General features: G+C 39.6%; 1 protein-coding gene across 12 annotated transcripts in view; it reads left to right on the top strand.

Moving 5' to 3' along the window:
- The window catches only part of RAPGEF6 (Rap guanine nucleotide exchange factor 6), a 122,137-nt gene that overhangs the window by 15,350 nt on the left and 83,469 nt on the right, over window positions 1-23,318 (top strand). For 11 of the 12 annotated variants that reach the window (XM_040078015.1, XM_040078011.1, XM_040078020.1 and 8 more), the window contains exons 2-4: window positions 9,459-9,529; window positions 10,138-10,194; window positions 11,098-11,181. In XM_040078015.1, the coding sequence (XP_039933949.1) occupies window positions 9,459-9,529; window positions 10,138-10,194; window positions 11,098-11,181 (212 nt within the window). Of the gene's footprint in view, window positions 1-3,773; window positions 3,828-9,458; window positions 9,530-10,137; window positions 10,195-11,097; window positions 11,182-23,318 lie in introns of those variants that run through there. The other variant, XM_040078010.1, reaches the window with a different exon arrangement.

Raw genomic sequence — 23,318 nt, 5'->3', positions numbered from 1 at the left:
GAAATAAGTAGCTGGAGGTTGATTTTTCTTTTTTCCTTCAGTGGCTTTATTGAAAAAGACTGCAGGAGAGCATTACATTTGTATGATATTTTATTCTCCAGTTACAATCTCGTCATTCTGTTCCTGTTTTACTGATGCACCAAAACATTTTTAGGCAGTTAATAGAACTTTATTCCTCTCCCTTACCTAGCTACTAAGTGGGTGATTAAAATTAGGGTATTGATAAAGATCTCATTTTCCCTTCACTATTTATTTAGCAGGACTTAATTTCCAGACAGACGTGATCTTTGCTTCCTTGAATTCACAAAGAAATAAGAAATTGCACACAAAAAAATCATAAATGTGCCATTGGAAAAATAACAATATTCTTACCTATTTGCGTAAAATTCTGACAATCAGTATAATGGAAAAAAGCTACAGTAAAGTGCTGTTATTGTGTCTGTCTGTCCTTCTCTGTGTGAGATACCTGTTGAGCTGTAGTGTGGGAGCTCAAGTTATAACATTCACTTGCTGCAAAGGCACATTGGGCAAAACACGAAAACATTGACAGTAGAGTGTTTATATGTTAAATATGAACTAGCAGGTGCTAGTCCAAGAGGGAGGAAATAGAACAAGAACTAGAGCATTTTCTGCAGTGGGAGCAAATCTAAGTAGCAGTTCAGATGTTTAACATGTCTGAGCTGCACTCAGCCTGACTCCCAGGTTGTCATGACAGGTAAGCATAGAGCTGACCTTTGGATTTTATCTTCCACCTCCTCTCTCCTCATCCCCAGGTTTCTGTACCAAATTTCTTATTTAATAAGAATGTGCCTTTTTTTTTTCCTAAATGTTTCAGTGTTCTGACCTTTCCTACCACAATTCCTTCTTTTCTTAAAAAGAAATTTCAGATGTTGACACTTTCCTCTGAAAAGGGCAGGGAGTTTCTTTGTGAATCAGAGGAGCTGATGTTTTTGGAGTTATTACCAAAAGGTTTTGACTGAAATGCTGCTATTTGTTGGATGCTTGTCCTCTGGAAGGGAGGTAGGTAATTCTGACAAGTTTGACCAACAGTGTGTTGATTGAATTGGAAGCCACCCATTTTTTGGTGGATTTTAGGCGATTTTTTCAAGAGCCTGGGTTAGGAGGCTGATTTTATCATCTTTGTATTATTTAAAAATGTTTGGTATAAAGTCTTGCTCTTTGATAGGGGATAATTTTGTATATTCTATGCTTCCCATCCTGTTGTATTTCAGGAGCTCAGGGTTTTTGAGGCAGCTTGGTTTTCTATTATTGGCATATAAGTCTGAAAGATATTTTAAAATTACATAATGTGTGTCAGGGAACTTTACAGTAATGTTTTAGTTGAAGGCACTTTTTCATATCTGTACTTTTATGCTTAACTGTGAAAAGGGCTGAACAGTGCTTCAGATACTCAAAACTCTCCATGAGCTGCTTGCTTTGAAGCAGTGACATCTGTTGTTCTGTCTCTCCAGTTCAGGGCCCTTGCAATTTCACTCTGCAAAATCAGCTTTTCCAAAGGAAGTTTTTTTTCTGGCAAAGTCAGGGTTCCAGAAATGCTGACTCTGTGATGAAACAGCAGTAAAAATAATACATAATTTCCCCTCCCTTATTCCTTTAAATGTTTGTGTTTTTTTTTTTTTTTCCTACCAAAGTCCTATATCAACATAATCCAGGGTTCTGAGATGGAAGGTGTTTATCTGGATTGGGTGTGGGGAGTGATTGGTGAGTAGAGAAGCTTTTTGTTATATTTTCATGCAGAAAGCCTTTAGTTCTTTTATTTTGCTTTTAGAAGTACGCAGTTGAATTGAGGTATTTTCAGTCCATCAAAAAGCTGTAATAGTGGTTCTCAAGTCTCTGTATTTAAAGATCTGGCTTTTCCAAATTTTCTTCAGGATAGTTTGATTCTTAGGAGTGCAAGTCTGTTCCTGTAGCCATGTGCATGTTAAATGAAATATTAGAAAATAATATATAAGGAAACTATTGAACCCACTGAGGGACTTGTTACTTTTTCACCAAAAATAAGATAAAAATCCAAGTGTGCAAATGATACTTCTTACTATCTGCAAAAATAAGAGCCAGATTTTATTTTTCTGTTTGTGGCTATACTGTTATTAATGGATGCTGTCAATGGGAATTGCTTCCTGGATTTACGAGAGTGAAATGAACTCTCCTTTAATCTCTTTTCTCCTGTATAAAGATACTATAATAACTAGACTGACACCTCCTCATTTGGAAAAACCAGTATCTGTTACTTGTATAGGTAAATGGGAAGTTAAGAGTTTAGGGAGGAGTGCTATATCATAGTCACCATTTGATCCATAGTTGTCTGATGGCCATAGACTCCAGGAGTCTGGGGACATCTGAAAGACCATAAATGAAAGAATTCAAGCTCTTGCTCATATGAAGCTGTTCAGCTTCTTTATGAAATACATGCAATTTTTTCTGAATAATGGACTATGGCTCTGAAGTAGTTGAACCAGTTTATTGTATACAAGTGTTACTCTGTGCAGTCTCAGGCAGTGACATAAGATCATGCAGGAGGTTGCTGTTATGTTCTGTGAAAGGTTCTTTAATTAGGGTTTTTGAATTAGTGGTGTTTCCTACATGGAATGATGCAGCTTCATTCCGTAGGAGTGCTGCTTAAGCTCTGCTGTTCTCTGCAAGGTACTTCATTCACAGCATTGTCATTTGTGTGACTGACTAATCCATCCTTTCTCTTCCCTAATAGTGTCTCAGTGCTTGTATTTAATTTTTTGTTGTTGTTGTTTTTAAGTGGCCTCCAGCTAAATAGGAGGCTACTTTAAAGGGAATTGTTACTTTAAGTGAAGAGCCCTGAGCTGGCATTCTCTTGCGTCACTTGCATTTTTATTGAAGTCCAATGTCTATGCCCGTGAACAAGGAGAGTAAATAAGTTAAGATGGAGGAGTTGCTTTCCAGTTCATCTCATCATCTTCCTTTTAGTTTGGGAGCTATCTACATTCTTATGCGTGTCAAAGTGGATTCTTCTGCTCCTCCCACAAGTTTCAGGGTTAGCTGACAGTGTGTAGGGTGGGCTTCTTCAGCCAGCATCCCTAAAGTTGGTGGATTTGCTCTGTAGATATCTGAATGTGTAAAATATGGATCAGAGAACTACAGCATGTTTCTGTGTTTTTATTTCTGGTATTACAGTATCAGGAAAGAATTTGGGAGTACTATTTTTAAATTGGCCTTAAACAGAAACTAAAGGAAACAGCGCAGATTCCAGCCTTCAATGAAGCAACAGGAAGGGAAGCAATGAAAACCATAAACCGTGCTGAGTAACATTTCCTCTCTTCTGCTACACCCCCCATCCCCCTGCCCCCTCCAAGGGTGACAAAGTCTTTATTGAGCCTGACAGGATTCCTAATAAAAGCTGCATTCAATCTGTATAAAGAGACTGCTGAATCACTGAGAAGCAAGTAATGGCATGGGGCTGGAGGGAGCCTCCCACTTAGAGCTTACACAGCTTGTGCTCTGTGCTCCGAGAATCACCTCTGTTTGCTTTACTGAAGTCTAGGCACTTTAAATAACAACTTTAATACAGAGAAATTCAGACACTGTCCAAGAGGCTGTTAAAATCCTTGTCCTGGTACTGAGTGCTTGGTTCTGCTGGAGTTTGTTTCCAGACTTGTTTCTGCTCAGAGCACTGAAAAAGGAGAAGAAGCTAAGCAGCATACAAACAGGAGGGTACCTTTCAGCTTCCTTCCCTGGAGGATTTTGTACCTGATGGTCTTTTTGAATGCCATTGGAATTTGGGAAGCTGTTGCCATATGGTTCAAAGGCAGAAATGTGTGTCTATTTCTTTTCAGGTATATTCTCAGTAACATGGCTGGATATCTTTAGAAAATACTAGTATTTTGTTTGCTCTGAAACATATAAAATATGCATCCTGCCAAGTGCCTTAACTTGGAAAAGGAATGGATGCAAAATCCCATCAGTCATCCTCCTTTGTGCTTTTGTCGAAGCAGGTTCTTGTGTGTGACCCGGGGAATCCTGGGTGGCTCGGCAGCCTGCGTGGGCTGGGTGTGGGGAGCCTCCAGTGAGCCAAGCATGTGTTCTTGCAACAGGAATTTAATGTGTTTGGGGTGGATTGAGAGACAGGTTTTGTGCAGCTCTTTGGGACAGGTTTGCATGTGAGAGCAATCTGTCTGGAACACGCTGACACAGCTGGTTTTACATGCAGCTTTGAAGTGCTGGTGCTCTGGTGCAGGTTTCTGCCCTTTCCTCATTCCCTGAGTAAAACTCTGGACTGACTGAATAATACTTGCCCGTCTGCTTTCTTTGGGACCCCTTGTTTCAGGTTCAGGGTGGATCTAGGGTATCTAGGAAGCCCAGACTGGTCTGGATGTGGAGCATCCCTGAGCCCTGCTGCAGTGAGCAGCTGTCCCAGTGCTGGTGGGCCGGGGCTGGATGCAGCTGTCCCGGAACTGGGCTGACTCTGCCTGCTGGCACCAAGAACATAACATGACAGGCAGCGCTAAAAAGAGTCTCTGGGGATTTATCGCTTCCTCAGCATCCCTAATACCTGATTGCAATTGCTGAGCTTGTCTCTGTGTGAGATTAATCAGAATTTGCAGCTATGAGGTCATTTCAGAACAATTTATTTTCCTTAGAAATAGACCAGATTTCCTGTTCGGTGTTTAATAATAATAATAATAGTAATAATAATATGTTACTGGAACACCTGGCTGGGGTCACATGAAGTGAAGCATTAGTTTCTTGTTTTGTGTTTTTGAAGGGCAAAGTTGCTTTTGATCCAGTCATTCCATCCTTGTTTCAGAGGTGGTTTTTTTGGGTTTATTTTTTTTTGTTGTTGTTGTGTGGTTTTGTTTTCTTTTTCCACACTGCTTTTACCCGCCTTTTAACACTGCAGGACGATTTGTCTTGGACCTTGTGGACTTAAAGCATCTGGATGCAGCTCATGTGAATTACAGTTGTGCTGGCTAGAGTTGTTGGTTGGGAAACTCTGCGGTCAGAACTTTGTGTTCGAGACCACTGTTGTTCCACTAGAGCCTTAATTCCAAGCTTTGTAAAGATGCTTCTTGGATTAACAGCCAGAGATTGGGGTGAGAAGAGGGTGAAGCAAAAAGAAATAATACCTACTTGCAAATTTTGCTCATTATTGGTGCTGCTGCACTGTGGTGCTTGTTCAGAAGCATTCGTATTTTAAAAAGATGCCAATAATGAAACCTAAGGGGGACCACTACTTCCTCAGCAACTTTGAGAAAACTTTGAGTTTGAATTATATTCTCCTGATGATTTTTCTGGCTGATTGTGCTTCTTTATTTTAAAAAGTTACATCTTAATAATTAAGAAACTAGTATTTCACCAGCCTTGCAAAAAAAAAAAAAAAAAAGAGCAAATAATTTTCAAAGAAATGTTTTGGGATAAATGGGTGATGTTCGTAGTTAGCTGGTGACTTCACTTTCGTGTTGTGAGTTTTTAGTTGATGCTTCTTTTATTTTCCCCTGTTACGGTATCTCTGAGAGTTACCATCTGGCAGGCAAAGTGAGAAGTGGTCTGGGTATTCAGGTGGCTCACTTTTAACTATATTGGGATGGGGATGTTACCATAAAAGAACATACATTTGTATAACATGATATTGTTACTAAAATCTGTATTTGTATACCACCGTTGGTTTAGCAGCTGGTTCAGCTTTTTGCTGGAAGAATGTGCGTGCTGGAGATGATAAAAACTGGTGCTGGAGGAAGCTGAGGCTGCTGGTGACCACGCTTTTGTGATAACAGCGCCATCCGCAGAGCCATCCCTTGGTTTCTGCACTGCTGCTGAAGCACACGCTGTTTTATACAGTGTATTCTGTCATGGGAAGAATTTGAATACACAGATACCTTCTGCTTTTTTAAAATGTGTCTGCTGTGAGAGCTGGAGGCAGAGAATGATCTGCCACTGGCAGCTTGGTGCAGGACCACTGCAGTCGCGGTGTTCATGTTTCCTCTCTACGGTGTAGAAAATCTCCTTTCTAACAGGATTAACAACTACCTAATTGCTCTTTGCCCAGTTTCTCACCTTCCCTTGAGTTGCTGGAGCTGCAGTTTTAGCTTGTTACTTTCTCTGTAAATAACCTTAGTCAAGGTGGTTTTCTGTCAAAGATAGAAGAATCTGTTGTGGGCATAACATTTGCAGGTAGATCCTGTGCTTCAGTTTCAGCTGATGAAAAGCCCTGAAGAAAAGACTGCAAAATAAAATCATACTGACTTTGTTATTTAGTTTAGAGTATGTGAAGAAATTGTGTTTCATCAGTAGTTGTGTCTCAGTTGGATTTTGACAGAAAAAAATGAGTAAAGAGATTATAAGGAAGGGTATGGAAAGGGGCTGTAAAATTCCATCAAATGTTTTGTGTTCCGCTGATATGATGGTGATTGTTGCCCTTTGGCATCACTTTCCGTAGCGAGTATTGGAAAGTATCTGTGAAAATATTCACTACCCTTTGTGCTGAGGTTATGTACTTGTCCACTGTTTATAACTACTGCGGTGAAATAAATCTGTTTCTAAAAATAAAACTGAAAATTGTATTAGAAGCTGTTCTAAACTTTGAGTTAGAGAAATAAATGCTTTCAGCTCTGTTGCAGGAGGATTTTTGGGAGGGAAGTTGGACTTCAGCCTCTGTCCACGAGGTGGCCACAGCCCCTGCCTATGTCAAGCCACCCTCGGATTAATTGGTGTTCCTTGCCGGCAAAAATATAGGATGAGACTCTAAATGTAGTATGTCAAATGTAATTTCAGTGCTATTTTAAGCACTTAGTCTGAAATGAGTTTTAAATATTGAAGAAAACTTAACAAACTATGATTGATAGGAAATTTTTATTTTGTTGGGAAAAACTGGGATATATGCACCACGTGTACTATACCCTCCCGTGTTAAACCTGAAGCGGCACGTGAGGAAGAGGAGGAATTCTACCTGGTTGTATCGATTTAAACAAGCAAAAAAGGCTTTTTTCACTAAGACATGGAAAACACATTGGATAGGTACATTCAAGGTACTGGTAGAAAAAGGCACCTTGCAGCCCTTCCCAGGAGATGGCTGAGTTAGTTCTTTTGCTCAGTAGCACCCAGAATCACCTTCTCTGCATGACTAGGAGAGGGTTTTGCTTTAAAAGTTAGGCATTTTTAGGGAAAAGCATTACAGATCCTGTTGTAAAATCACCTATAGAAACTGCAGTGTGAGTAGCCAGTGTGTTTAGCTTGTTGATGAGTCACCTGGCTGGGTAGTGAATTACATTTATCATGCAATTTATTGCATTTATCAACATTAGAGCAGTAATAGCGAGCAGTGTAAGTTAAATGCCTTCTGTTGAGTGAGAGAATAGGAACCTTTGCCTTCCCTTTGCTGTGCTTTGCTCAGCTGTTCCCTCTGCTGCTGCTGCTCATCTTGACAAATGAGGTTGGAGTTGGGGGATGCTTTCCAGACATGTATCCCTTTAAGCAAAGGTTTATCTCTTTAATTTACCAACTGTTTGTTCATCAGGCTCCTCAGTGGGTCAGTACAGCAGTCATGTCTGCTGCAGGTGGAGTGCAGGAGCCAGTCCAGGCTGAGTGAGCTTGCAAAGGGTCTGTGTCCTGGGGAGTTGTAGAGAATAATTTTCAAGTCAGGATGTGGTCATTTTTCATATGCAGAAGTTAAAAACTTTGTGATTAAAAGGGGAACATAGGCTCTTGCTCTGCTTATGGTTTTCTGTAAGTCATAACTACAGAACTGCTTATCTAAAACATTTTCACTATGTTCTCTTACATCTTAGTCCCAGTTATGTAAAAAAGGGCTGGAAAATGCACAATGAGTTATAAAGACTTAAAAAGTTCAGCTTTATTACCAAATACTGTTTCTCACCTGGCTGCCCAACTTTTACAGGAGTTCTGAGTATCCTTCTTTTGACCTGGGAGGGTCAGATGTTATGAACTACTAAGCCACTATATGGTCTGAGTTGCTGCATTTTTGTGCCTAATGCTTTCAGGTGGAGAATTTGAGGTAGTATCTTGCTCAGAAACAGGGAAAGCTCAGTGATGGAGCTGTTGGTTATCTAAAATGACCCTTTGGCTGCTAGGTGCCCACCTCTGACAGGCTGTGGTGCGTTTGGAGTCTATCCATAGCTAGTGCTCCTGGACGGTTTCTCTAGTAAAATCACGTTTGTGGCAACTTGGAGGATTAAAGTTAGATTGGAGTGTGTGAAATGAGTGCTTTGTAAGTGTATTACAAATTCAGGCCTTCTGTTTAATTTTCATGAGATTTGGTAATGACAGTTTAAAAAAACCCCAGAGTTTTATTGGTTTTACATGGTCTGCAATTATGTCTGACCTTTCATTTAGTACAACAGTCCATATCAGTTCTATTGCTAAACATGGACTATGAAGCCAAAGAACTTTTCTGAAGTAAATCCATTGTAAATTCTGAGGCCAGCATTCATACTGATTTATCTTATGTAAACACTGGATAAATGCAGCACTTGAAAATTCAGAACATACCTTTCAAAGCCAAGCTGGAGAGACTGCCCCATGGTGTATAATGATTTTGTTATGTATGTGTTTGACTCTAAACAGCCCACCTGTTCAGGACAGTAAATTAAGTGATGAATAGCCGTAGTGATCTGTTCCCTGCCATGTGGTCTGCACCATCAGCATAGATATTTTTGTGACTGAAGAGGATTCTGTCTGGTGAGAAGTTTAAACAGCTGTATCTCCTAATTACAGCTTCTATGTAAAGTTCAGTTTATAAAGCAAAGTAATCTTCGTGTTTTAATATTTTTGTTTCTGTGGTTGCTTGTGGATGACACTGATGTGTTGCTGACTAGTGTTAGTAGGAGTGAGAGACCTCTAAAGCTTTATTGTTTTCATCTTTGCTAAAGAGTATTTTGGAGTACTTTTTGATGTCCCATCCAGACGTGGACTGGACTAAGCAAGAGAGGCAGTAGGATGGGGTAGTTTGTAGTGGGCCTGCCAGATAGGTCTGGGGTGGACATGAAAGAGTTTTTCCTCTCTAAATATAACCCTTTTGCTGTGAAAACGTACTCTGGTGGCTCTCTGCAGCCTACATAGTGGCTTAGGTTTTCAGTGGTTTTGAAAAATTTCTTCTTTAAAGAGATCCTAGAAAGTTTCAACAATTTTTGACCTTGGGTGAACAGGCTTGTTCTATTTGTCTTATTCCACTTGTTGCTTGCTGCTGTATCCATTCACATAATTAATATTTTCTGGGATATTTTTAATAAATCTTTTTTTTTCAGATCAGTGTTTATGCGTCAGTGGCACTTCACACTTTTTACTTTCACAGCTCAAGTGTAGACAGAGTTCTTCAAGTCTGTGTGTCCTGACCTGTCTATTAATCTGCGCTTTGTACAATTCTGTGTAATTTACTGCAGAGTCTGAAAAGTAACACTGAGTGGTTAGATGTGAATGAGATTGCTTATGGGGTTTTTTTGTTTCCTTTTTAGGACTTGAATACTATCTATTCTTTCCTTCATGGACTGGACATACTTTCACATTTCAGGGAACATCAGCTAAGGTGAAGTACTCTGCAGTTTGTGTTTTTTAGCACCCTTACATCTATGCCTTTTTGTAGAGATAAGCAGAGCTTTTTTGTGCCTGTAGTTTGAGATGGCAAAGTGTTGGCCAGATCCATTGCTGAGTTAAGTCGCTGCAAAAACGTGGCACAGAATCTAAACTAATTACCTCTTCTAAGAAGGAAGGCAGAGCTTACTCCTGTTTGCCTACAAAGGACTATGTAGACAGTGCCCTGCCTTAACTCCAGATTACAAAAGCTTTTTAATACTTCAGATGTTTAGATGGTCTCAGAATCCATAAAATGGAAGGCCAACAAAGCACAAAAAGAGTGCTTTGGAAGTATTTTAGTTCCTTCAGTTCATTGCTATGGGTAATTCCAATGTGTGGGAGTGATTTAAACACTTGGAGAACATGCTGTATTTTATCTGTTTGGATAATGAAGAACACCGTAATAATTTGAATTTTTCCGGTTAAGCACATCATTTGTTTAGAACAAAAAAAAGTTGAATTTGAGGTCTTAGAGCTTGAAAGTAATTCTACTGAAATGCGGTGATTAATGGCTTATGATCTTTGGGGATTAAAACTGAATTTAAACTTCTCTTTCCTCAGAATAATGTCGTCAAGTGCCCGCTATGAGAGATACAAGGGCAACCAAGTTCTCTTTTGGTGAGTACATAGCACTTGGAGCTCTTCAGCAGAAATGTGAGCAAACCCAGTGTTTTGCATGTTTTTCTGTGTAATTTGCTTTTCAGTCACTGTCAGTAATCGGTTGAAAGCTTTGGCAGAGGAGGCTGTAGCAGTAGTGCAGTGTTGGTGTTTGAGAGGTGCCCATGACTTTCCAGCCTGGCTCCCGGGGTCAGCAGAGGAGGGTGTATGTGTGACAGTGGCGGGAGGTGACTGAAGGGCAGGCAGTGTCCCCTCTGCAGTGGTGGCAGCCCTGGTGACACTCAGTAGGTGGCACTGTATCCCTGGAGCTGGCACTGCCTGCCCGTCGGAGCAGCTCAAACACCAGCGCTCTACATTGCAGAAATCAGTATTTTAACTTACGGTTCTCTAGATTTTTGCTGGGAGGCAAATATACTTTTATTTCCCTCATATTTACCATTGCTTATGGCATATTTATTGTCTCACAGCTAGTCCTAGCTTTCTGTATAAGGCACAGCTTCCAGCACACCAGAGTCTGAATGAGATGCCACGTGCTAGTTGGTGTGGTGGGTATGTGTGACACACACCTGCTCCAGTAGCAGGTCAGTGTCTGTGTGTGGGGTTGGGTGCAGTCCTGTATTTGTAACCTTTGTGTATACATTCACTGGAATAAAATGTTTCCACTAAAAATTTCATTCTAACATAGTAAATTTTTAAGCTGAGTTAAATGTCAAGATATAAAGTATAAGAAACATGCCTTACATGAAGGTTTAAAAAAAAATCCTGGTCTAGTTGAAATTCCCAGTTCTTACATACTGAACTGGTAGAATGATAAATCATTATTTTACTGCAATAATACTTTGCATAACATAATTCTAAGGTGCTGTAAGGAGAAGTACCTGTCAGTGTTTTCTTTTCTTACAGCTCAGAAACTATTGCAAGATGCTGGTATATCCTGCTTTCTGGATCTGTGCTCATGAAGGATTCAATGTTTTTGCCACCTTGCAGGTATGTAAAGTAATTAAGTTATTGTTTTTATTTAAGGCAATTTTTAAAAAAAATAGTCACTTCCTATGTATTTGTGTTACTGTAATTTTTAAAGCATTTAAAAATAATTACGTAGTTTTGTTTTGTTTGATAGTGAAAGAAATGTTCAGCTAATTCAATTTAAATTTTCTCAGACTTTTTCTGCACGCTGAATTTTCTTTGTGAAATACTGCACTCAATCTAATTTGTCTTTTTAAGTTTATAAGAGAATGTGTAGTCAGCTCATTACCTTGGGGCCTCTTTGAATAATTTGAAAGAGCTGTTGACTGTTCAGGATAGAGTTCCCCATTGCAAAAATACGACTGCAGATCACATCGCTTCTGCTGTTTTGTTGGAGGCTGTATTTAATGGCACATAGGATTTTTATGTGAGGCAAGAAGGGGCCAGCAGCATCAGCTGTGGAGAGCTTGTGCCAGGAGCCTGTCTGTGTCTCGGGGTTGAGACACAGTGAGCACTGACATGCTTTCACAGAAGCACAGTATTAGTAATACCCTGAGTACCCAGAGTAATATTCTGCTTGACCTTGTACATCACTCATTTTTATTTCACTGTGTTTCACTTGACTCAGCATGAGCTGACTGAGAGTGGATAGACTAATGCCAACTCCAGCTTACATACATTTCCATATACTTGAATTTCATAGTAAGTACTAGTAAGAACACATAGGACTGAACTTTTCAACTCAGTTGGCTGTAGGTTGGATATTAAACACTTAAAGCTCCTTGTGTGACTGAAGGTCCTTGAGTAAAATTGTCCAGAGGAGCTTTGGCTGCCCTATCCCTGGAAGTGTTCAAAGCCAGTTTGGACAAGGCTTGGAGCAATTTTTTCTAGTGGAAAGTGTCCTTGCCTATGGCAGGGGGTAGAACAAGCTGTGCTTTAAGGTCCCTTTCAACCAGAATTGTACTATGATGAGTCAGTTATTAGTTCAGGAGTAGCAGAAGTGAGGACATGGCATGCTGGTATTTGCATAAAAACTCTCAAAAATCATTGTTTTGTGAAACCTGGTGTAAGTCACTTACAAACACCGTTGCTTGTAAGGTTTCTTGTGCCTTAAAAAAAAAAGAAAAGGCAAAGTAGACCTGTTATAGTTAATTCACAAGATTATAGCTACATTTATTATGGATAATGAGGATGGTGAAAGGGTCACAGAGTTCTGTTAGCTGGCAGGTTACAGCTTACAGAGTGTGGTTCCTGGGATGTTCTGTCTCTTTAGGTGGTGCGATCGTGTGGAAAAGAAGAGAATGGACTCATGATAGATATCTGGGGTTTTCAGCTCACTTCCATTTTGTTTGAAATACAGTCATGTTTGTGCATTAAATAGAATGTTTTGTTTTTTTTTTCTTCAGTAGTGTGGGATAAACTTCAGTTACTTTCCCTGTTCTGAATACCTTATCTGTCACATTTCTGTTTGAGGAGGTCAACGAGACTCCATCACAGGCTAATTTCATGTGAAATAGTGCCTTGGATAAGTTAGTAGTATTCTCTCATAATTGTAGTTAGCAGCATTTTAATTACATTTGGAGTAATACTTAGTGTCACTCTTTATTCTTTGTCCCAAAGTTCCTGATGATGTGAGTCATTCTGAAAGGAGGCTTAACTACATATCTGTAAGGAAGCTCAATGTTGTCTTTATTCTCATTGCCTCGGGTATCACAGAGCTATTCTGTATCACAGGAAACAAAGATAAGAACTTGCTGCCATGTTCTCTTTGTCTGACAAACATATGATCCTAGACCTGTAATATATTTGTGAAATAAACGTTATGGGAGAGTATGCTGTGTGGGATGCTGCTTTATCCATGCTTTTTTAAAATTTTCACAGGAGGAAAGTAGTAGCCAAGAGTAGGGAGTGAAATGAAAACCACGCTTGAAGTATTCTGAGGCTGCTGAGGGGAATGAAAACATCCCTTCAGCCACTTGGATTTCTGATAGGCTTAGTGCTGCCCAGACATGGCATCAGATAAATCTAACCTTTTTGACTTGTTGAATAGGATATAAATATTTCAGTGTGTTAGCAGAGGTTGGTGAGTGTAGAGACAGGAGTGATGCAGGAGACTAATGATGACTTTGGGTTGCCCAGGGGGGTAAATTAAAGATGACCAAAATGGAATCCTTAATGGGAAGAAGGTGGTTACTACCAAAGATGAGGAGTTAGGCTTTAATCTGGAGACCTCCTAGAACTCTCAAATGGTCAGGAGCCAAGTTTAAATGATTATCGTTCTGGAAGTGCTGGGTAGATGGAGGCATTATGTAAAACAGATCATAGTTAGCAAATAGATTCTAGTTTGAGACTCAGTCCTTGTGTACTTCAGAACACACTCTATGCCTCAGTTACCTCTCTGCCAGGTTGCTAATTTCTGCTTCATATTTGTCCCCTGGAACATTTGACAAACACTTTGTCTTTAAAGAACTTCTATACATTTTAGGGTTCTTTTCAGAATACTGGAACAGTTTTTATAAAATAGTTTGCTTTGTAAAAGCAGGATATCAGTGTTTCTCAATTAGAGGAAGCTTTTTTCTGGGCAGGAGTGGGGTTTAAGGCCCCTTTTTCTTGTAAAATTGTTGTTTTAAATTTGTTTTATGTAGCAATCATTTTTCAAAATTCAGCATTACACTAGAAACAAACTACTCGGTGACTTTTGTTTAACAGTTATGTAAGAAACTGCTGTTATAGTTGATTGTTAGTGAGATCCTTGCAGTCTCCATAAATAATTGTTGCCATTAGAAGGTTGTTATGTTTCAATAACTGTTTCCTGGTACATCCTCACAATACTTCTCCTTTTTCTGTCATCTGCTGTATGATTACTTTGATGGACACGAGGAGATTGTATTAAACAACTGTAAACTTAACCTGGAGAAGATGCTATCCTGCTTTTTGCATGCCCCCTTTCATCCACTGTCTATCAGAGGTTCAGGAAATATTTTTTTTCCTGCAAAACTCTTTGAAATAAAATATTTTGTGGAATCTGACCTGAAAGAGGCTTAGCCTCTTGAAAACATAAGGTGGGCAGTTACTGCTTTATTAACTTTGTCTAAGTATTTGAATGAGTAAGGATGGAAACTGGGTCTCACTGTGCTTGAAAAGGCCTTTTTTACTGTCTTGATGAACTTGTATTCAAGTTATAATATAGAAATTGGTTTAAAAATTGGAGAAGTAAAACTTGCACCCAGGTACAATAAATCATGTTCATGATGAGAGAAGCCCTGCAAGATTTTTAAGGTAAGAGGCAGATCAGTCAGTAACACCAGGTACAAAGATGGCGTAATCTTGATTACCCTATTGCCTGGAGAATGGATTTTGTTAATAGATTTGGCATAGGAGGAGAAGAATTTGCTTCTAACATGAAAGCGATGGCCAGAATAAAAGAACAGGATTGACGGATTTGTGGAAGTAAAATCATGTCAGCAAGTTAAAAAGGTTTTGTGTTAACCTTGCTTGTTAATGAAGATAATTCATGTGAACAGGATGTTTGAAGGAGATTACTCACAGCAAGATTAACCATAGGAGATATATCAAGGACCCGGAGGAACTTTTGAAGCCAATTATGTGGCTGACAGCCTCCTACAGCTATGAGAATTGAACCTCCAAGGGAAAAATAGAAACTCTTGAAACATTCAAGATGTAGTCTCACTAAAACAAATGGTTCTCTTTTCCCAGTCCTTCCAAAATCTCTCAAGTGGAGAAAATTGGAATCATTGTTCTACTCATATAGTGCATTTCTTGTTAAAAACAATTACTTTTTTTAAAATGACCTCATGGTTGTGTGGTGTCTTTTCATAAGAGTTGTAGATGCATCAGTTACTCAATTAGCCATTTCTCTTTTCTGTAGTAAAAGGAGAAGACCCAAATGCTTAGATCAAGAAAATGGTCATAATGAAAGAGGAACTCCAGTTTTGCATCATGAACAACAGCCCGGGTTGAAATTATTTTAGCTTGTTTTGTGTTAGTATTTGTGAGTAACAATATTTTACTATATTTTGCATTTGACTGTGACTGGGAATAGTGTTTGCATCTATTCTGTGTGAAGTGCCAGAAGCACAGAAGATACTGTGCTTTTACAGGACTGTCGGTGTTGGAAAGTAAGAATGTGAGATTAAAGATTTGCAATTTGAAGAATTTAAAGATTAACAAAATGCTGTAATTTATATTTTGATGTATGTAACTTTGTTCTCAAACATATTTGTACCTCAAATGCACTATCTAAAGTCAGATCAGTTTTACTTCTGAAGCCTGTAGTGCTGCTTTCTGCAAATAAATACTTGTGAATTCGTACCGTTCACTGCAGAAGTAAAGCAGTGGCTCAGAGCTCCTGTACTCCCAGCTTCTGCCAGTGCAAGGTATAGTGGTCTTTTTGTCCCCTGATCCTTCCTGTCCAAGTTTAACTGGAATACTGCTTCTGCTCAGACTGCACCTGCTGTATCTGAGCTCTCTCCCAGTGCTCCTCAAACTCTGCTGCTCTTCTTTCTTATCTCCATCCTAGTCCCAATGTCTGGAATGCGGATAGTGTTTTTCCTCTCCCTGCTCCCACGGTCTGGATCCATGTGTGCCAGTCCCCTGCTGCCATACAGTAAACCTAATTTCTGACAAACTGGCAGTTGCCAATAAGGTTCTGAATTGTGATAATTACTGCCATAATTGGGATTTAAGTTTCTTAGTGTGAGACTGTAAATATTGCAGTCAAATGCAATACTCTGAGTGTATGCTTCACTGGAAAGCTCTTCCCATCTAACTGTTGTGGATTATTTTCTCTGCTCTCTTAAAGGGAACTTCAGGCTTACATCCCTGTGCTTATCAAGTCTGAGAGATTTAGTACCCAGCCCAGGATAAAAGTAGTGGTTATTCAGTGCATTTGTGGCTCTGGGTGAGGTGATGTTTTCCCAGGGTGTTACTGGTGAGTGGTGGCTGTAACTTGTAGCATTGCCTGACAGCCAGTAAGTGAAGCAACAGCTTGGGAATGCTACCAATAAATGTATTTGTAAAACTAATTAATTCAGATATAGTTGTTCACATTTAAATTCTTCTGGCAGGGCTAGAGCTGGCATGAAAATACTAGGAGGGAAAAGGGAATGTGGATGAGAAGAGGCAGCACACTAGTGAGAAGCTGTGTCCTGGTCTCCCGAAGTGCAGCAACTTGCATTGAGCTTGCTGATGTTGAGTGAGGGCTGGGAAGGTGTTGCAGATTAAAAGTACATGGTGCATCTTCTTTGAGATAGACTAATTTGCTAAGAACGTCAAAAAATGAAGAAGGACTGTTTTCAGACCTTTCACAACTATATGGCCAAATAATCTCATCCATATTTCCCCCACAGCAGTAATTTCCTTTTGGTCTATGGTTCCTTACAGCATCAACCCTTTAGAAATTTTATGGTGTGCAAGGGACGCTGATTGTGCCACAGAAAGAGTTTTTTGTTGGCTAAACTAAAGTGCAAGAGAAAGGAAATTAGAAGGAAGGGGTCACGTACGGTTTGTTTATAATTAAAATACAATTTTACTAAGACTTTGCAATCCTGTGATCTGGAATAGCTGGAAAGCTGCGCAAAAATTGGTAGGTGAGACACAGGCTTCCTCAAAGGGTCATCATGTTTGGAGTATAAAGTAATTAATACAGAGATCTTGAGCTCACAGCCTGCAAATTGAGTAGCGTGTTACACAGCCTCCAAAATAATTTCCAATTAAAACTTCAGCAGGCTTAAGAGATAAACCTGCTAAATGTTCTTATTGAGAGCTAATGCAGAAATGGGTTTTGATGACTGAGCATTAATAGGTATTTTGCATTCAGCCATGTATCTTGTGGTGCCTGGTTGCCTTTAAACCATTTCCTGATGGAGTTAAGTATTATAATATTTTTCTAATGAGGTTACCTTGAAGAGCTCCGGACTTGCACAGCATATGATATCACATAAACTCTGCCACTTGCTTTAGCTGAAACTTTTGTTCTGTGCTGATAGACCTTTTTTCCCATCTCCTTGTTCTGTTCCATGAGTAGAGACACTTGGGGCTGCTCAGCAGCTGCTGCGAAGCCTCCTGACGCACCTGCAAGCCTCAGGCAACTCCCCACCAACCAACTCCATTCTTCATGGTTGGGCTGAGACAAATCTATTGAAATTGAGACCTCCATGGAGAGGCCCAGAAAAACAGGTTATTCCTATGAGGATTTTCATGTTGAATATACCCCTGTGTCATGACTGCAATGCAGGAAGGGCAGATCCTGACTTTTCTGTCCGCAGTCGCTGCGGCTGTTACCGACTGTTACGCAACTTCATGGGTTTTCCCTCAGTGTTACTTCCCAAACAATGACAAAGAAATTTAAGCATAAAATTATATTTTTAGTGTAATTAGATTGGTGTTTAGTAATACTGATGGTTATCTCAGCCATTAGTATACTTGTGTGGTACATTCATTGCTGACGGAATGCATTTTATCTTGGATCTGACCAACAGCAAATTTGCAGTAGGTATCCAGGAGTTTGCTGGAGCAACTGTTCTGTGCAAGAGGTACTCTGCAAGGAGAGGAAAAATGAAATACTTTTTCATAGCTTCACAGATCATTGTGGTTGGAAGGGACCTTAAAGCTTATCTCATTACAACCCTCTGCCATGAGTAGAGACGCCTTCCACAATCCCAGGTTGCTCCAAGCCCCACTCAACCTGACCTTGAACACTTCCAGGGATGGGGCAGCCGCAGCTTCTCTGGCAACCTGTGCCAGGGCCTCACCACCCTTATAGGAAAGAATTTCTTCCTAATATCTCATCTAAACCTACTTAAGTCAGCTTTGAACCATTCCGCATTGTCCTGTCACTAAGCTCCTTGTAGCCCCCCCTGACTTGCAGAAAAACGCATTTTCATCTGTTAAAAAACCAACCAAACAACATGTTTATTCCTTGTGCATCTTGTCTCTTCCAAGCCCAGTTGTGCCCTTCCGTACAAAATCTTTTTGCAAGGAAGAAATACATCCAGGTTACTGGATGAATGGGGTCATGGGATTCACTTTGTAGTGGCGAGTACAATTTATCTTCATCATTATGTACCTAAAAGCAGCCTGACAGGCAGACATGCGGTTTGAGAGACAGGTATTTTCATAAAAACAGAATACCTGCAAACACTTTGCTTGTTATCTTGATAAACTGGTGTATCAGGACCCTGGCCTCGTTCTACATGTAATACAGTACTGAATGTTACTGTGGTAAAACTCCTGCAGGTAGCTTTGTTGATGGTCACAGATAACTGTGCATTATTGACACCAATTTACACAGACAGGATAATGATATGGTTTTGTAGTTCCTGGAAAATACAGAATGTAAAGTGCCTGACATCCTGCCATTGATGGCTTTGATGTCTGAAATATCTGAAAATATTCTTTCAGGATGTAGTAGAATATTGTAAATTTGAAGATGCTTGCTGATTAGTGTTGAAACAAATAATAAGAGTCTCGGTCTCCATCTGTTTGTAGGCTGAAAGCTCTTCAGGACAGGCTGTGTTCTTACCTTTATGTACAGTATTCTGAGTGATGAGGAATGAGAAACTATAAGTATCGAATAACTTGAGCATACTGATATCAGGAAAATGCTTGAGTAAAATGTGATGGCTATTGCTTAAATTTGTCAGTTTTGCCACTCCAGATGCATTTCATCACCAAATACTCAGGTTGCGCAACAGCTGGATAAGAGAATTTTCCAAACATTTGTGTTCAGAAAGCCGTGTTTGTGCACATTCTGTTTCAAGAGCTATGTTCAAAATACGTTATGTTGGAGGGGTTTCTAAACAGTTTATAAAAGTAAGATTTGTTTTGAAAGGTCCAGTACCTTAAAGAAGTTTTAATACCTTCCTGTTTTGGGGAGTGAGCATGAGTGTGAAAATGGGAGTATTTTCAGATACAGAAAGCTTCTTCCAGTGGTTCATTTTATTCTATTCCTTGTATCAGTGAAGTCAAGCACGTACTCAGGTGCCTGCACTTCTAAGGTACCCTGCAGTTGCGGAGAGATGAGCAAATCACACAGTGGAAAAGGGGCAGATGAACCAAGGAAAGTCACAGAGTACGTTGGGTTGGGTTGGGTTGGAAGGGGCTTTAAAGCTCATCTAGTTCCAGCCCACTGCCATGGGCAGGAACACTTCACGAGACCAGGTTTCTCCAAACTCTGTCCTGCCTGGCCTGAGAACTGGTATTGGGCTTTTACATTTTGGTAGCTCCAGTCTGGTCCCATGCCCTGAACACCCGTTAATTGTGGGTATGGGATATCATGCCAGTTTAACTTACATTCTTTTCTCAGATGATGCAACCACTTAAGCATTTTTAATTATGAGTAGCAGTGAATCAGAAGGAAAACACGGTTTCTTGAAAATGAGGCATCCGTAAATAAAGGATAAACAAAGCTGCCTTTGGTATATGGAAGACGTTTTTTTCCCCATGACAGCATTGGAGACCATTGAGTGGGTGTGTGAAAATTAATGATGCAGATGAAATAGATGAATATTAAGTGATGGGAGCATACAAAAAATTATAAATAAAAAAAATTGTATTGCAGTTTTATAGTACTGATTTTTTCTAGGCTTCCAGCAGTGTCAAGCTGTAGAATGATATTAAATTTAAGACTTGTTTTAATCACACATGTGTTAACAATGCCAATAAAACTGTTGGATCATTTAAAACTTTAATGGTTATACCAGTGGTAGTATGTCCTTTGACAATTTTTTTTTATTGTAAGTAGAGCTTAATTTACATTAGTTTCATGTTTTCTTACACTTTCAGTGTTAATTTAAAATTTTAATTAGATTATTTTCCCCACTCAGCTTAAAGCACTAAAGCATGTGTAATGTGCTCTACCTTAGTGAGTCTTTCCCAATTTTTTTTACATATCTTGCCGTGTGTGACATCAGGAGGACGGAGTGTTTTTGAGATGTGCTTTTGGTTGAGGAAGCTGCTGTGATGATTGGTAAACAGAAATATTGAAATGGGCTTTTTGGATTATAACTTCCCAGGAAGCAAACCTGACCCTAGGAAAAGATGTCCATGGTCACAGTCTTGTTGGGTGCCAACTTGGGTGACCAAAATGACTAAGTAATAACAGCCCTTGCAAACAGCACCGTGTGTTCTTAATGCCACAGCAAAATTGTCTTTTTGTTCCAAAAGATAAGATTGCCCCATCTCTTCCAGAATTAGATGTACTTTCCAGAGCTCTCTCTCTTGAAAAATAGCATAGTTCAGGTTTGGGTGGGATTTAATCACCAGCTAAAGACTTCTCCAAGTAATTTGCTCTCACAGAAATGTTCCTTCTTCTTTGGAGGAATGTTCCGTGTCAAAGTTTTGCACTTGTTTCCCAAGTGGGTTTTCTCTCCTCCACTTTCAAAGCTTTGTTCAATTGAAACTTTCCCATTTACAAACATTTAAGAATGGGTGTTTTTCTGAAGCCTTGATTATAATTGGCAGATAGTGAAGTATATTGATGTCAGCAAAACTCTTAACTGATAGAGAAGCTAAATATTTGTATTCTAGAGGAAAAATATGTGGTAAGTCATTAAGAAATTTAAAATCCATGTTTCTAAAACATGTTGTGTATGTTAATTAAGAATGTTAAAAGTTGGTATTTTCAAGACATAGTGGTAGTTATGGCTGGGAAAAAAGCATATGCAGCCTCCTCCTTTGAAAGGAGCTCTGCTGTAGGATAATTGATAAACCATCCATGGTGTGTACCAGGAAATAATGAAACTTGACCTGTTGACTTATTAATATGAGTAGTTTATTCTTTAAGATTAGCTGGGTGGGTTTTGTCTTTGGAACCTGATCCTTGTCCAAGTGTTTGGTCGTTGTAAAGTGCCTGATGGAGCAGAAATGATAGGGCCAAGGCAGTGACCTTTGTTCTAAGCACTGTTCTTGTCCTCGTTAGTGTTTACTGCCATTACTTAATTAGCAAATGCTGCAGCATAAGCAGAGGGAGGCTGGACAGCGGCTGAATTTGAGGAATGTGTTTATGTAAAAGGAAACAACTCCTCCTTGACCTCCAGGAGTTTGATAAAATGTTGTTACACGACAAAAATACTTAGCTTGAACAACCTGCAACAGGAAATTGGTGTGTTTTTCTAACTAGAGGGGATGTAGCAATAGTAGTAATCTGTTTTGTCATAAAACTGATAATGATTTTTTCTGGTTTTAAAAAGGTGCAAAACCTAGAACTTCAAGTTGCACATAATTCCTTCATGATTTTGGTGTTTAAAAACATCTCTTTAGTTTTCTGCTATAGGGAATAGAATTATAAGTTACTTAACTTTTTTTTTTTTAAATTTAAAATAATCCCATGGCAAAGTTGATCTCACTTTGGTTTTTAGTTTGTAGAGAAATCCTAACGTGGATTTCAGTTCACCTCGATGTTGGAGCTGACATTAAAAATGATAGTTCTATATTTTCTGAACTGAATTAACTGTTGCAAGAGTGGGAGTAGTTTAGCCGTTCATTTTATGTGTTGCAAAAACACAAGACTCATGCCTGGATCGTGTGCTGTGTGGAAAAAACATGAAAGAAGCCATGAAAATTTGAACTCTTGAGTTTCTTACTATAGATGTGTGAAAATGTCAGTTTTCTATGTGAAACTTGTGCTTGACTGGTCTGGGTGAGAAAGTTTTATTTGTCATGTCGTTTATGACTATATTGCAGTCATATTATTTAATTTTTTTTTTTCCTTTTCCTTCAGTAGACCATTAGCAAAATCAAAACTTGACAGTGGAAGCTGCTGTGCTCCTATTAATTGTAGTTCTTTATCCTAACTGGATTACGCTGATAATTTCTTTGTTACAATAATCTGAAGCTTCATTTGAGTAACTTCACAGTTTCAGAGAATCACGGAATGATTTGTGATGGAAAGGACATTTAAACTAACCTGGTTGCAACTCCTTGCCATGGCCAGGGACACCTTCCACTATCCCAGGTTGCTCCAAGCCCCATCCAGCCTGGCCTTGAACACTCCAGGGATGGGGCAGCCACAGCTTCCCTGGGCACCCTGTGCCAGGGCCTCACCACCCTCACAGGGAGAAATTTCTTCCTAATATCTAATCAAAACCTCCCCTTCTTCAGCTTAGTCTTTTAGCTTCAGTTTAGTTCCTTAAATTCTTTTCCCATAGTTGCATAGATCCCACAGAAGTTTCAGAGTTTTCTTTATAAACATGAGTCTTTTTCAGCTTTCTGTATAAAGTGGTGGGTGATTTCAATGGATCTTTGCCATCAAGGTGACTGTGTACGTAACTCAGATCTTGTGTGGCTGGAGTTTCAGATGTACTTCTTAAACATAACCTCAGTGAAAACAGATGGAGCTGACCCACTTTTTAAGGGTTTATCTCCGCTCTTGTCTTAACTTCCTTCTAATTCAGGTGTTAATCCCTGCTTTGCATGAACCAGTTCTTCAGTTATCTCACCTGCTGGTAGGTGCTAAAACGTTATTGATGTTGACAGTCTGAGTTTGTAACGTAGCAGCTACAACTACTGAACTGCTAATCCAGCCACTGTGCTGCTCATCAGGGAGTTCATTTTATGTACTGGGGTTGTGGAATCACTTTTTCTCATGCCCAGGGAGTGGATAGGTCAAGCATTCCCAGATCAGGAGTGAAGACAAGCTTACTTAATATGTGAAGCCAGATAACATTCAATTCCAGGTACCACTACAAATGGATTGATTTGAGAGGTTATTGGTCTGTAACACACTCCACGCATCCCCCAGCAGTGTCTAACTCAGTCCTCTTTTGCTGGTAGCTCCAGCACCCTCAGATGTGGTCGCATCTTCCTTCTCCAGAGGTGATTTCTCTAAAGTCACCTCTGTTGTTTGGTGTCCTGAAGGAAGTCTCGTGTTAGAGTAGATGAGCTCAAGCACATCAGGTTATTTTTAGCTGCTTTCCTCAGCTGCTGTCTTACACTACCCATCATGACTTGTTACATTTGTGTTCTTTCATACTTCTTAAACAGAATCCATCACCGTGACCCATTCCTTGTGGTGGTACAAGTAGCAACATAAAGACAGAGATCACAAATTAAAGCTTAATATTAGAAAGAGGTTCTCTGTCCCCCCTTTTCTGGGTGGATGAAAGGGTGATGTAGAATTGAGGGAGCTCTCATTAAAA

The sequence above is a fragment of the Hirundo rustica genome, chromosome 14, assembly GCF_015227805.2.
Source record: "Hirundo rustica isolate bHirRus1 chromosome 14, bHirRus1.pri.v3, whole genome shotgun sequence".
Classification (NCBI taxonomy): Eukaryota; Metazoa; Chordata; class Aves; order Passeriformes; family Hirundinidae; genus Hirundo; species Hirundo rustica.
This window is presented reverse-complemented; position numbering and strand designations above follow the sequence as displayed.